At 41.0% G+C, this 15,549-nt stretch overlaps 1 protein-coding gene across 2 annotated transcripts in view; it reads left to right on the forward strand.

Moving 5' to 3' along the window:
• Positions 1-4,602: 4,602 nt before the first annotated feature.
• The window catches only part of RGS8 (regulator of G protein signaling 8), a 36,244-nt gene continuing 25,297 nt past the window's right edge, over positions 4,603-15,549 (forward strand). For both annotated transcript variants that reach the window (XM_062581018.1, XM_062581020.1), the window contains exon 1: positions 4,603-4,664. In XM_062581018.1, the coding sequence (XP_062437002.1) occupies positions 4,650-4,664 (15 nt within the window). In that variant the 5' untranslated portion in view covers positions 4,603-4,649. The remainder of the gene's footprint in view (positions 4,665-15,549) is intronic.

The following is a 15,549-nucleotide window of genomic DNA, read 5'->3' on the forward strand; positions in this document are numbered from 1 at the left end:
CTGAGCTTGTTTGTGGCTTTTCTACTTGTTCGGCTCAAGAAGGAAGAGGTGCCAGTTCTTTACAACCCCTAACCAGTCAAAGAAGTGACAAGAAATCAGTGACAGCTTAGCAGAACTGGCAGTTTTGTGTGAGTTCCACCTCCTGCAACTCTGCAGCTACAGCCGTGAGTGATGCAACAACAAACCCCTTGCAAGCAGCCATCTATTCTGTCTGTCCCACACCAGTGCTGACTTGGTGGAGAAGTAATGTTCTACTGAGTAGACTGGGCTCTAGCAGCACTGCCGGGCCGAGCCCATTGGCTCTGCCCTCTGCATTACAGCCCAGCAAACCCTCTGAAAAGGTGCTGCCAGTAGACATCTGTTCTTAACTTGGGTTGCATGTAGGCAAGAGTAAACAGAGAACTAGGGGGAGGGAAAGTGGAAGGCAAAGCAAGTGAGGAAAAGAGAAGCATGAGATCACCTAAATAAGCTAGGAAGATGGAGGAAAGAAAGAGAAGGGGCAGCCACTAAGTCCCAGGTAGGAAGGACAGCAGGAGGTTCTTGCCAAAGAAGATGCATGAGGATGTGGGATGCCTACAGTTCTTGTCTGAGCTGATACTGTACTCTGGCCTTCTGCAGGAGATCCCATCTTGCAAGTTCTAACAGATTCTGGGCTGCTCTGAGCGTTATTGACTAATACCAACTCCAAGCTGCTGGAAGGCATTACTTGGTAGTGCAGACTGTTGGTGTTCTGGACTATCCTGTTTATAAGAACCAGTAAGGGAGGTGGCTTGTCTCAGGGTGGATTTTTTTAAGTAGAAAAAGAGGAAGGTCTGGGAAGGTTTTCTTGAAGACTGGAAGGAAAGATTAATTTAGCATTAATTCTCCAAATCATGTTCAGAGAAGCTAAGAACATTTCAATATGTGACCTGCAAAAGAGAAATGTTTAAAAAATCTAGGTTGAAGTGTTGCAGAATGGCATTAAAATGGAAGTAGGAAATTTTTTTTACTAGGACAAAACTGGAAAATTCTATGCAATATCTGACAGCATGACTGAATGAGATGTTAACAGAGTTACTGATTTGGAAAGATTTTAGATGGGGCACTGCTTGAAGACTGCTTGGTGTCTAGTTCACAGAATCTACCTTGATACTTTTATTGTACAAGACTGACTAATTCTGAAGTGTTAGTGGTTAATAGTAGTGAGGACATGCAACAGCCATATGCAAGAAATGATCTGGTAACAGGCAAAAAGCTCTTGCATATTATCCACATGTGTAGTTTGGCAAAACAAGTGATTTTTGGCTGAAGCGCAAACTATTATAAATGGAAAAAAATTGGAAATGTGCAGGTTAGAACAAAATGTTCAAATACCTTTTATTAGTTATACCAGAGATTTCACTCCTTTAAACATGCAAGTAATAACATAGAATACAGTCAGAAAATACAGCCTGAATACAACAGGCTGTATTCAAGCTGCTTCTTTAGAGGAGGTAGACTTTTTTTGCTGGTAGTGAGAATAAGACATAAATGGAACTTGCTTGAGAGTCTTTTTTTTTTTTTTTTTTTTTTTGCCTAAAGCAGGGATATCAGAGACTTATTTAAGGAGACAAAACCACAGAAAACCACAGTTGTTCTAAAAACATACAAAGTAATCTTCACTTCCCCAGACTATTTTTTTATAGTAACTGTAAATATGTGCTCAACTTTTTTATTGTGAAATAAGGGATACTGCATCATTTATTAAGTAATTGTTTACAAAGGCAAAAGTTGCTCACATTTAAGAGTGCCAGTTCCTTAAAAGCAGAATTATTATCAAATGTTAATTGGGTAACTGATGTGCTAAGAGGCTTAGATGGAAATGTAATGCTGCCTGGAACATTCTGGTCAAGGCCGCTAGTTATAATGTGTGAACAGGCTGACTCAGACACATGCATATCCCTGTCCTCATGCAAGCTGTTTTTTGTAATGTTTGTTTACCTATTGCTATATTAAGGATTTACTGCCATTATAAGTATGTGACACAGCTACCAGTAACTACGATGTTAAAATACAACAGAACATGTCATCTGAACTTACATAGTTTTGCCACGACTAGGTCAGTGGAAAAGATGAATCTAAAATTCATGTAAGCGATCAGAGCTTGGATTTGTGGATGAAGGTACAACACAGTTGTGTGAATCTGCCAGTGGATGTACAAATCTTGCCACGAAGACATTAATTGTTTTTGGTTTTATAGGACAAAGCTTAAGGTTTCATTTGGACTTAAGGAAGTCTGATCTATGGAAAGTCACTTTTAATCCACAATCCAGGTATCATACCTAGCTGAATGTTTTGAGAGGAGCAAGAGCAGATACATGTGGAAATAAAGGGCAATCATATTGTAGGTTGATACCATGTTTGTCAGAGAAAAGCTACTGTCCTGTGATCCTGAAAGAACATGTTAAACTCATTACTTAAGTTCAGCACAATGTTCATCAGAAACATCTGCTGAAAATACAGCTATGGCACAGCCATAAGCTTTCATGGTGCCTATGTGCTTGTACTCTCCTTTCTACTGTGTAACTGTGACTTCCAGACAAGACTAGGGAGAGATGTTGCTGTCAGTTTTGCTAGAAGATGCAAAGTCCCAGACTCCTCTCGGAAGAGCTGATTTTCAACACATTTTTCTGTTAGAGGTGTGTGTAAGAAAAGGTTGGTGAATCTTTATTGCTGCCTGGTTTGGGCTTTTATTTTTTCACCCCCCTCCCCCCCCCGCCGATGCAGCAGAGGTCTCTAGGCTCAGGCAGACTAGCTGTGTACATCTGTTTAGCAACTTCTTGGGAGGCTTAAGTATTGAAGGATTCTTTATAATTGAGTTTTGTGCAAAGAGCAAGAAGTGCACAATTAGTGTGCACAACTTGTTCATTCTATAGGAGATATTAAAAAGACTGTCAGCTTTTTCCTCCCTACACACAAACAGTAGCCTCCCATATGCAGTATTTATGTGCATATTATTATTAACAAATAATACTGTCTCCAGATTGCTAGTGCTTTCCACATGTCATTGTGCCACTTCTGCTGTTTCTTCAACCTTTTTGATGAATTTATGATGGAAAATTATTATCAGCTTGGACACATGTGCTGGCTGAAGATTTATTTTGTGTCTTTGCTGATACGGACCAGCTTGTGGTGATTGGTTGTAGTTCTTCAAATAGTCTTCTCTACTCTGAAGAACTTAATAACCACATGGGATATGAACATTCGGATGATAGGGTTGTACAAGGACAGTACTTGCAGAAGCAAGAGTTGCGTATAAGGTCTTCTGCACTCCTTTAGCCCTTGGGCTTGCTGATCTTCTTCTGCTAGATCCAAGCAATACACCGGTAAAGTTGAAACACAGTTTGTTTTCTATAACAACTAAATTGGCAGAGAAACTGGCTCTGCATTTCAGTCTTCAGCATCTTTCAATAGATTTGACTGGAAAATCCTTCTGTTAGGTATACACCACCCTTCTCTTGTGACATTAGAGGTAAGTTTCCAATGTGATTTAGTATTTTTTCCCTTTCAGAACAGTAATGTAGCACCTTGATGGGATTTGGTGAGATTCTTAGCAGGCAAAGTGTGCTTTTTGCTGAGAAGTTTCCAAGTCTTTCCAGAATGTTTCAGAGATGAGCAAAGCTGGGAAGCTTTTGATTTCAGCTGTCCCAGATGGCTCAGAGAGGTTTGACTGCAAGGGTTTGGTATAAACCACTACAAAGATAACTATTTTTAGAGCTCAAACTGAAGTTTAATCCTGTATTGTGCTGGCATCTACCATGTCTAGAGTTACTTTAATTATAACAGAATTTCACAATAGTGTTGTATAATCCCACAGTGCAGATACCCAAGTTGAGGGTGCTGATTAATTTCCAGTTCTGTTGAAAACAGACCACTATTATAAAAGAATATTATTCATCTTTCATAACAGATCAGCAGAAATTTTGGAAGAATATTTTTAGCTCCTTGCAGCAAGATTTGCAGCCCAGAGGGAAAAAAGGAGGAGCCTACGACTCTGTACTGTTACTCCCCTGTAGTCTGAGTCTGGTGCAGAGACATTATCTAAGTATTGCTTTTTTTGCCTTGGAGAGCTTGAGGACCCTAGCTCTGACCAGACATGAGGAGGACAGTTCTGTGGAAGCCAGTGGAAGGTACTTGAGGGTGCAAAATAGAGCCAGATCGTGAGCTAAGACCCCATGTTTAGTATGTGTGAGCAGGAGGTAGTACTTTATGTGGTTGTGGGGGAAGTTTCCAGCAAGAATCACAAGAAGGTGCGACTCCCCTGTTCCGTATTTCACAGGCAGGTCTCCCACCAGCGGGCCTGTGGCAGGTATGGCCTCGGGTGAAACTGAAATAAGCACTGACACCCAGGGTCTGGTGCATGTGAGCAGCCTCAGAAGAAGCATCAGAAGTGGTAAGAATAGAAAGATATGGAGAATTTGTTCTCCCAAATATGAGGGTATCTATTTTTTCACCTTTTTTATACCATTAGCTGCTTGTAGGATGGCATGTTTTGACCACGCTCACTCAGTGCTGTCAGCGTTTGTCACCAGCTGTCTTGTGAAGGTGCCTGGTGTACTAGCTGTCCCACTGACCCATGTGCTAGCAGCAGAAAAGGCACAGACGACTGACAGCCGTCTAAATCCTACTGGATGAAAATCTGCCACGTAAGCTTTATACGAACTTAACTCTGAATATTTGGGTTTTTGTTTTTTAGGTTTGTGTTTTAGTTTGTCATTTTTCTAAAGCATTGTTTTATGTAATTAAAAAATGCTGTTTACATGCAGTCAGCAGCTGTGTTGGCTGCATTTACAGCAAGCAGAGCTATGTGACAGATTTACTCAGCCTGGATTGGTCAGATTTGTTTCTAATAATACCATCGTGTTCCAGCTTTCTTGTTATGTTTTGATGGCCTTTGTATTTACTATAATGCTTAGGATACTATTGAAAAAAAACTATGTTGTGGACAGTCCTCTTAAGAATTTGACTAGTTATATATAGTATCTGAACCTAAATGGGAAGCTATGTCATCATTTGATATTAGAGAAGAATACACAAGTTCCTTCTATAATCTCCATCTTATTCATCACTTCACAAACTCATATACTATGTTTCCTGTGATATCCATTTTAAGCTGCAGTGTTTTAGGCTATTTCCACTCTCTTGCTGTGGAGATCACAGCATATCTCGTGCATTACCGTCAGTGACCTTTTGTATACCTGTCTACAGAAAGTGCACACTATTGGAGGTTGCTTGGGGTACTTTTTTTCTCATATTGTTACTTTTTATTTATTAACCTTTATTTTTTGCTCAGTACTGCATAAGTGTGTTGGATAACTTGGATTTGGTGCAAAAACAGTTATTAACCATGTAACCATGTTTTTAGAGTCAACAAAAGCTATGGGTGTATTTATTCTCACTAATTAGAAGCAGTAGTAGCAACAGATTACACTACCAAGTTGCAAGTATATGCCAACAAAGTAAGTGATACAAAAACGTTTCTGGGAACAGTTAGTACAAGGGACGTACAATTGCAGTTTTCTCCAAATCAACAAACATAGTGTACTATTGGATTTTTTTAATATTATCTTCTATTTAAAGAGTGATAGATTTTTTTAAAAAAGTACTCTCAGTCCTGAAAATGTTACTTGTTTGCTTAGCAATTTGAAGAAAACTGCAGATGAAGACTCTAGCTCTTTGATGGTGTCCCTTGAAACACAAACTCCTCATTTGCCATCTATTCAGTTACCTTGTCACTAGATGTTTTTTCATTTGTGTATAGAGAAAAAGACATCCAGTACTGTTTTGTAAAATGGTTTTGTAGCCTGAGCAGAACTAATTTGACAGCAATTACAATGGCAGGGCTTGGAGTAGGGTGTGCCAAGGACTGTAATCTGTTTCCTTTCAAACAGCATCACTCTACTTACAGTGGCAAAACAACAGTGTTGAGAGCAAAAGAGGATTGATGTTTCTCGTGGGTAGTGCAGCCCCCAGGAACTGTGGAACGTCCTTGTTTGAGGTGCTGTGCAAACATATCAAAGAACAAGTAAGCAAGGGGATGGATGACGGATTGATTTACTAGCTCAAGGTCGTGCAGTATCTTGTCCCAGAGGTAGCGGCCCTGTAATCATGTAGAAAGCTAACTCGTCACCAACCTCTGATATTTCCCTAACAAGGGAAGAAGGCTACAGCTTCAATTAAAAGGTACTGTGTCATATGGGTAGTAAGATCTTAGAATTTTGAAAGATGAGAGCTTGATTCAGATGTTTAAGATGTCTTGTAAAACCCCCCAACAATGTTTTAAATTGGAAGCATTTCAAGCTATGAACTCTTATTTCATATTTTCACTTTTAATATATTTAAGGATGGATCCAGAAAATCTCTTATGCTAAGAGAGGAAAAAAGAGATCCTTTTAATGAATGTAATTTTAACCCAGCTGTCACAGAAGCACTCAGGACCAACCTCTGGCCCACCATCACATTTGGGAATAGCTTACTGGTTTTAGTATTGTTGCAGGGGCCATGTGAAGAAAATGTCTGGCACACTGTATAATTAATTTCATTAGTGGAAGAGTAGATAAATAACACTGAATATAAAAATCCATCAAGCCCAGACTCATCAGTTAAATAAGTACATTGACTCAATGATTAACATACAAAGAGGAGCTTTGTAGTCAGGATTGGGCAGGTTTAGCTCGGTTGGTTAGAGCGTGGTGCTGCTGATGCCAAGGTCGTGGGTTCAGTCTCCGTATGGGGCTATGCTGAAGGTTGGCCTAGATGATCTCCAGAGGTCCCTTCCAACCTTACCATTCTATGATTTTATGACCTTCAGCAGGAGTGACACCTTCTCAAATGCAGTCTCTTAGAGTTTATTGTTATACTAATACCAACTGAACAACTTTCTGTTCAAACCGAGGTAGTGATTTTTGCAGACCTTTTTCTTCATGTCAAGGCCATTCTCATCCTTCTCTCTCCCTTCTTGCTCCTCACTGCTTCCTTGTCTGTGCTGATCAAAGTGTTTGAGGGATGTATGAAGGACAGCACTTCATTATTTTAACCAAGATTGGTTTTCACATCCAGGACACTACATGATCTCACAACAAAAAAGTTGTATTCTCAACTCATAACTGGCTACTATTTTTAAATAAAACTGTACTGTTCACAGCAAGGACAATACTTGGTACGTATTCTTTCTAATATAATGTACAGATAAAACCTCTAAAGTGAGTACAGTTACTTTTGCGAGTGAAAGCAAGTGGAATTACTGGGTGTATCTGCAGTTAGTTCATTGCTGCCATCTTGTGGCTTCTGCCTAGGGAGTTTTTAGAATACAGAAAAATGTCAAAAAAAACAAAGCCTATCATGCAAAATTAGGAAATGAGATGTTCTCTAAATAGCCAATGGCACAGATAGAACAGTTTTATGTATTTCCTAGACAATTGCTGTTCCCTTTGAAATCATGAAATAAGTTGCCATTTTTTTCCTCAGCCTTTCAGAGTAATATGAACCAAATGCTGGAAGGGTACAATGTGTATTTATTTGTATCTTCTATGATATTATAGATCTTATTAGGGTGGGAATAAGATCTATATCCTAATGCGCAATTCTGGAGACTTTTGTAGATTTTAAATTCATGCCCAGAAATGACATTAAACATGAAAACCTGTCTATAATGTACATTCATGAATTATTATACCTGTTGCTGTATTATACCATTATCCATGCAGTTATATTGCACTATTCATTTATTAAGTTACTATACCTGAAGGATTAGTAAAAAGGAGGATGAGAACTCACCAAAGTCTGCTGAAGGCTGTGTCCAGCCCTGATCTCATAAAAGAAACGAGGATGATGAGGGAGGTGAGTTGCTTAATGCTGCTCGCTTGCAACATGCAGGAGCTGAACATGACGTTGAACAATAGGTTGTTTGTAATAGAGCTTAACACTTCCATGAGATCTTTGGCAGCTCCTGCGTTTCACTTGACCTTGCTTTTGAACTGCTGTAGTTCCTTTTTTTTTTTTTTTTTTTTTTTCCCTGTTTTTCCCCTCCTCCCTGGCACTAGGATTTCTCATGCTAGTGTCTCAGATTTCTCTATGGACAACAAATCCTGATCCCCTTAGACATTACAGTCTCAGTGACTGATTTCCTGGCAGTTCCTTGTCTATATCTGAATCTTCTTCTAGGGCATAGACTTTCCTTAGCCACCAGCTATTGCAAGTCTGTCACGCACATGCTTTCAAGGCTTTATTGAAAATCTCTTGCTGTTGTCCAGTTTGGATATCTGTTTTGTAATAGAATTGTTAAGGCTGATGTCTAAAGTGCCCATCTAAGAATATTTTTGTTGTTGTTTTTACTTTTCAAATATCACTACTTTTAGAAAATTATCGGATTTCCCTGCCTAGGCCATATCTTTCTTTCTTTTCAAGGGGCTTTTGGATGTTGCAGAAGCCTGCATCATGAACTAATTAATCTCACTACTGTTGTGTAACTGACCTTCCCACCTTCTAAATTTCTTACCCTTTTTGTGTTAATGCTACCTGAAGTTGTATTTACATCTCATTTCAGACACAAGCTCTAGGCTGCTAGTTTAGTGTTGTTAAAAATCCAAGACTGCACAAATTGTCATCACTTAGCTGTTGCTATGTGTCATTTACAATGTTTGATGTAAGCCATGCTTCTCTACAGGCTTGTCTTTACATGTATCCTGCTTGGCTCTGTATGCATATTGTGTGCTAAAGTTTGGAGGCGTTTTGCTTTGGCAGTACCAGTGTCATATACTGCATGCCTATCCTTCTCGGTCACCTTGAGGACATAGATAACAGATAGTTCCTTTTATTGGCCACTGGCTGAAGGCAGAGTTTCTGTTGCAAAGCTTTGGTTTGTACAGATGCTTTTGAATCCTATTTCTCTCTTTTGATTTATATTAATAGTTATTAGTACTTTTTTTCCTTGTAGTTTCTCTACTCCTTTGATAGATGGTGTGTTTGGACTATGCTGCATGGCTTGCATTGCCAAATGGAACTCTTTTTCTCTTCCCTCCAGTCAACCAGATTTTTGTTTCATTATTACAGTTTGGTTTCTTCCAGGTCACCTAGCTCAGAACTTGACTCTTGAGAAAAAGAGAGCCTTTGATGACTGGGACCCAAAGTGCCTCTACTAGATGAATAACTAATTCTGCCTATGTAACCACAGGATTGGTTTATCTCTCTCAGCCTGTAGGATGAGTACTTTTTGCTTTGTCGTGATCCCTTAATGTAAGAAATGCTTGTGATGACTGACAGTCTGTCCTTTCAGTAGTCCCAGTAAGCACCAAAGATGAGTGGACCAGCACTTTCCTTGGTCCTCCTCTTTCCACTATAGTGCATGTGAGATAATCACAGGAAAAGAAAGGCTTACTGAAAAGTTGTCAAGAAGGTGAAAATGTTTATTGTTTTCCCCCCATAGTAGTCTTTTGTTAAAAAGCTCAAGAGGAAAAGTGACTAGGACTGATGATGATAGTGACAAAATAGTGAGCTCTCTACTTAGAATAGGGAAAGAGTATGCTCAAGAGTGTTTTTGGGAAATCAGGTGGTCTTAAGCTGTCTGGAGGTCAGAAATTTTATTAAAGAGTTGACCAAAGTGATTTCAGAATCGTTTGTAGTTATTTTTGACAATTTATGGTGGATAGGTGAGGTACCCGTTTGCTGTAAAGATCAGGCAGTACCTGTCTCTAGAAGGAATGGAAAGAGAGTCTAGATGATTACAGATCAGTTTAATTTTCATTTATAGATTAAAAAAAAAAAATCTGAAACAAAAACAGTCTGGAAGAACTTGGACAAGGAGCAGACCATGTGGATTTGTTGAGGAAAATCATGTCAAACCAAACTAATTATCATACTGTGACAAGATAAAAAGGTCTTATTGCTAGGGGAGAAGACAGTACCTGGCAGTATATTAGAACTTTTTGTCATAGTCATCCCTAATGTGACTCTAGATGAAATTTTTTAGACTACTGGATTTAAAATGGTTGGATAACATTATCCAAAGACGCCTTTTTTTTTTTTTTTTTTTTTTTCCTAAATGTATCTGAATGGGAGGGAATATTTTCAGGTGCTTGTCCTGGGAGCATTTCTTTCAACCTGGTTCATGAATAGAGAATGTAAATTTGTATAGCATTTATTAACAATCTAGCGTAAATATGTTAGCTGGGAGGATCTTTAGGCTTTTGGGAGAAGAGTAGGGTGGGAATTCCAACCTTGACAGGTGGAGAAATGGTCATGGAAAAATAGGATGCTGTGTGGTAAGCATAAATGCAGGTTACTTAAGAAAAAAAATCACTTAAACACAGACACCAGTTGAAAACTGGCTGTTTTGCAGTGGATGCTGCTTGTGTTTGTACAGGGTCACAAGCTAAACATAAGTCAAAGAAGTCCTGTTGTGGAAAAAGCGAATATGCTGCCTGCAAAATGTATGCTGCAATCTTGGTTCTGCTCAGCGTGCGATGGTCTCAGCTACAATAATTTGGTTCTGGATTTGGAGCTGTGCCCTTGAAGAGAATGTGTTTGCTGTCATTATTCCCAGATCTGTGCTCCTGGACCGGGAAAAAAATACAGCTGCTTGCTACCTCATCACTTGGAGTTGAATGTTTCTCACTGAAACAGGCTGATTTCTCCTGAGATCAGTGAAGGGAAAGGCTGATGCGAGAGAGTTGTCTGGGTAAGCAGATTGGGTTCTCCCTTGGGTGTCATATGTGGTCCTTTCCTAAAGCTTTATTTCTGGCCCATGCAGAGTTGATAGAATAGTGACCTGTTGTCTTGGTGCGCTTTGTCAGTTAGTTTAACGTTTGGGCCAGTCTATCTTGTTTAGCAGATGCTGATGTTTTCCAAGAGGGCTATCAAATGGTTGCTTCAGTGTCAGATCCGGTCTTTCCAAGGGATGTGAACTGTTAGTCTTGCTGCCTGAACTGCTGGTAAACTTGTTTTGTCTGGAAAGATTGCCTTTATAATGACTGAAAGGAGACAGGCATTCAGGTAGTTACGACAACTTGTCAGTGTGACTGTATATTTATACACATATGCATATGTACTTGTATATACATACATGTGTGTGTATATCCACATATATACATATGTGTATGTTTATATATGTGTATATGTACACACACGTGTGTGCACACATATATAGATATATGTATAAAATTTAATCTTTCAGATTTCACTCAGATTCAACCTTACTCTTAGACCCAACTGGTGATCATGTTCTCAATACCAGATTTTTTTTAAAAAAAAGAATAGAGGGTTTATGCACATTGTGTCTCTGTGGCAGGTACTACATGCTCTTTGATGTCCACAGGGCTCTTAAAACTTGAAATTTGCATCCATTCTGCTTTTAGAGGCAGTCTGAACTCAAGATCATCAGGTTCTAGATCAGTCTCACTTGCCCATGCAACAGTGGGGACTCTGGAGCACCTTATCTGTTTGCTGTCAGTTGAACAGTGTCTTTCCAAAGGCAGATGTGGTAGGTGGAAGCTCCTGAATTATAAACTTCCTTGTCTCTGTCACTTTGGGCATCTTTAATCATGCATAAAGAGATTGTGAGCTGGATAGGCAGAACTTGACCGCTAAATATTGCCTTATAGCTTTAACATATAATGAGAGCAAGTAGGTCTTAACAAGCTGCTAGGTCAAGCATTAGCATGCTGGCACTCTCCTCTCAATTAGATGTCCAAGCAATCTTTGCTGGCCACATTGGCATTGCCAGGAGGGGAAGGGTTGGTAAATGGTTACAGAGAGGATTGCACCAACTCCAGGCTTGGAGAGAGCATCAGTGAAAGCTAAGCAATTAGCAGTGTCAATGTCAGACAAGTGATGGGTTAGGCTGGCCAAAGGGGAACAGGGTGATTTAGAGCCAACTTCAGGAACCACAGCTAGCCCCCTCTCACCACTGATGTTAATTTTGGGGGCTTCACTGCCTGTTTTCCAAGCCTCTTAGGTGACAGACTTTTCTGCTGACTCAAGTCTGCTTAGAATGGACTTTCTGCTGTCTCTCACGATGCCTCTGGGTTTTGCCAGGCTGCACTGATAGACATCTGAAGCAGGGATTAATCAGCAGATGCTTAGTCAAAGCTGGCATGTGGTTTTCCAAGAATGCAGAGCAGTTCTCAGGGTCAAATGGCTGGAGCATGTTTGTGTATCTTAGCCAGTGTCATCAGAGCATCTAAATGCAACAGTCTCAGCACTGGAGTGAGATGACTTGGTTTTCTTTAACAAATGGTGCTCAGGTCAGACCATCTTCCACAGAAGGTAAAGACATGTATGTCTCTTCTTTAAGTGCAGCACTCTTTTTAAAGAGGCTCAGCAGTTTTTCCAGATATTATCTCAGTAACACAAGGGCTAAATAAACAGCAACAGATGGCAAGTCCCGTGTTCTTGTACACCGCAAAGCTAGACGATGACTCCAAAATGCATTTTGCAGAGTTGCTACTCACAGCAGGTGAATGTGAGCAAGCAGTGAACTACAGCCAGAGGAGATGAGAGAGCAGCAGGAACGTTGTTACATCCTTCTCAGAGGTGATTAGGAAGAGTGTTGGAAAATGATAGCTTACCTCTAGGCTCTGTCTGTCACTGTTTGGGCAAGGGTAAAGGCAGAATTAAGAGATTTTTTGTTGTTTTTTTTCCAAGACATTTTCCCCAGAAGCCCTTTACCAAAATTATTGTTCCCAGAGGCATTTACTTTAGAAGAGAGAAGAGGTCTCGAGAGGCCTTTCCCCAAAGTGCTCTCTGTTATGGGATGCTTTAGCAAGAAAGACTTTTTCCAGAGACTTTGCATTCCCTCAGAAGATTGATCTGTTTTGCAGAGATTTTTCTGTCTGTGTTCCAAAGACTAATTTCTGACTCCATTTGTCTGAAAACAACACTTGACCTAAGACTGGCTGTAGCCTCTGGTCTGTAGTTTCCTTCGTGATGTGGTATTCTGCCTTACTTCCCAGACTGGACTTCCAGCTACAGAGAAGTTATAATCCAAACATTTGTAATTGGTGTTTTGGTTCAATACTGTCTGTGGCTTAGACCCTGCTTAAAGACGAGTTAGAGCCCTAGGTCACCATCCTTTCTGAAAATCATCCCCCCTACTTTCTGACAGATATCTAAGAACATCTATCAGTATTTGTTATCCTCAATATGAGGGATTAGTGGAACCAGAGACCATGGAAGCAGCCACAATTCAGTGCTGTTTCTTTTGCTTATGCTATGGGAGCAAATTTGTCATTTCTGCTATTTACTGGCACAGTTTAGCTAGGTAAAAGGCTTCACTGGAGTCCCAGGGTCACAAATTCAAAGCTAGACAAATATCGGTATCATGTTTCCTGTTAGCGTTGTCGTGTGATGGTATCTGAAGCTGAAAAACCTATTAGGGTGAAGGGCATCTGAAAAATGTCTAAATGTGGTTTGTATTTCCAAGGCTGTGTATTGCTGGAGTCATGAACCAATTTAAGCGGAGAAGGATGTATGTGTGAAGGGGAAAGGGAGAGAGAAATGTTGCAGATGTGCTATCTGTATAGGTGGGCTGTAGGTGGGATCATATATGGATGTGCTATCAGTGAAGCTGTCTGCCCCTGCTGGGACCAAGGTTTCGGAGGTGAGATCAAACCTCCTGACTTCACTGCCAGGGAACTCCTAATGGCAGTAATGGTGCTGCCCAGGTTGCCTCCTTTGAAAGGTGGCTTGGGTTTTGTTTCTGCACAAGCGACTCATGTTTTGTGAGCACATCATCCACCACGGGGGATGTCTCTGTGAGCAGAGCCCCAGCACTGATGCCATCCTGCATGGCTGTGAATGAATTCGTCCTTTATTCAGCACTCTGTACTCCTGCCGGGCTGAGAGCTCTGTGCTGCTCACAGATGTACCTAGATGCTGCCATTCGCAGCACTCGTTCAGCTGAACTTCCACACCCCGGTGCCTCTAATCCTGGACAAAACACAGGCTGTGGACAGCCAAACACGAGGTCTCTATTCTTAGTCTGGAGGGCCTCAGAGTCGGTTCTCTGGGGTGCAGGGCGATGAATATGTAGTTACTGGAGCTCTTAACAAAGCAGAGTGAATAGCAGTGCTTGTTGTTGGCCCTGAGTGTATACTCCTCCCTCATTGGATCTTTAGCCTTCACTGCAGCTTTTCAGTTACATAAATATGGCCTATTTTCCCTGCAAATTAACATCTTGCTAAGTTTAGGTTTGCATGCACATACAAAACAAACCATCTGATTTTTCACACACAGCTGGAATCCTGGCTCACCCAGAAAAGCTGTCCCTGCAAGTATAAAGCCTTTGCAGTAATAACGGATGGTGGTGCTGACGGTGCCCCTGTGAAATCCTGAACGCTGCTTTGCAAGCACTGTCTGAGGTGCCTTGTCCTCTCCCCCAGGGAAAGTCAGACCCCAGCAGTGCGGTTGTAAGGATGTGGGAGAGCCTGTCTTTCCCTGGCAGGCTGCATGGTTACACTTTCCAAGGAGCAGGAGAGCTTTCCTGTGGGTTCTGGGGAGCGGACAGTTGGCTGCATGCTTTGAGGCACAGAGTAAATGGTCCCAGAAGACACAAATCTGTTTCCTCCCTCCCCCCAAAATAAAAAAAAAAAGTTTTTTTTTCCTTCCTCAGAGTGTACTGGGACACTGAGCTGCAGTATCTGGAGAAAAAGCAGCCCCATAAAGAGACGATGTCATTCAGAAATCACCTGCTCCTGGAGTGTAAGGAGGTTGACTTCCTACCACTGAGACTGGATGACTTCACTAGTAATATAAGTAATATAGAGGTACAGGGCTGCAAAACAGATTCCTGCACATGTTGCTCCCTACTTCAGCATCCTGGAACAATTCAACTCTTGATACAGGAGTTTGACACTGTCAAATCTCAGCTTCTGTTGCAGAGGAAATGAGGAGACCTGGCTGTGAGTCCTTGCAGCAGCCCTAAAATTATCATCCCTGGGCCAATGGATCTGCTGCCACAGCTAGACTGGTCCTCTATTACTATGGTTTCATAGTGAGACCTTTTCTACTCTATTCCAGGACGATTTGCATGCAGTGACTGAGAGATGGTCTTAAGGTGGAGAGACCTGAGAGCGCCATTTCCTGTAGTTGGGCACACAGATCCTAAAAGCATCTGAACAGGCAGGTGATTTGGGTGCTGTGTTTCAGCTCAGCAGGACTAGGTCCTATCCTGCTCTGCTGTGGATGTGTGTGTGATCCCAGGTGAGTCGTGCAAGTGTATTATTCAACACACACATGTATTCACAAAGAGAGACAGACTTGGCAACATGGTGTACTCTCAGGTTAACTGCTGTGGAGGATATTGACTTGGAGGCTTTCTGTGCGTGTAATCCAGTGCATCACACCTATTGATTTTTATTAACTGCAGCCATGTGGCCAGATCTCCACGTGTCTCTGAAATCGCTGAAGGAAACTCTTAAAGCGGGGAGCCATGGTGAATGGGTTGACTGGGGCTTTTTAGGGGAAGATGTGATACCTGAAGCATCTGATCTCTTTTATTGTAATGCTTCTGACCAAACTGAATCCTCCAGGTGATAC

The sequence above is a fragment of the Rhea pennata genome, chromosome 8 (assembly GCF_028389875.1).
Source record: "Rhea pennata isolate bPtePen1 chromosome 8, bPtePen1.pri, whole genome shotgun sequence".
Lineage (NCBI taxonomy): Eukaryota > Metazoa > Chordata > Aves > Rheiformes > Rheidae > Rhea > Rhea pennata.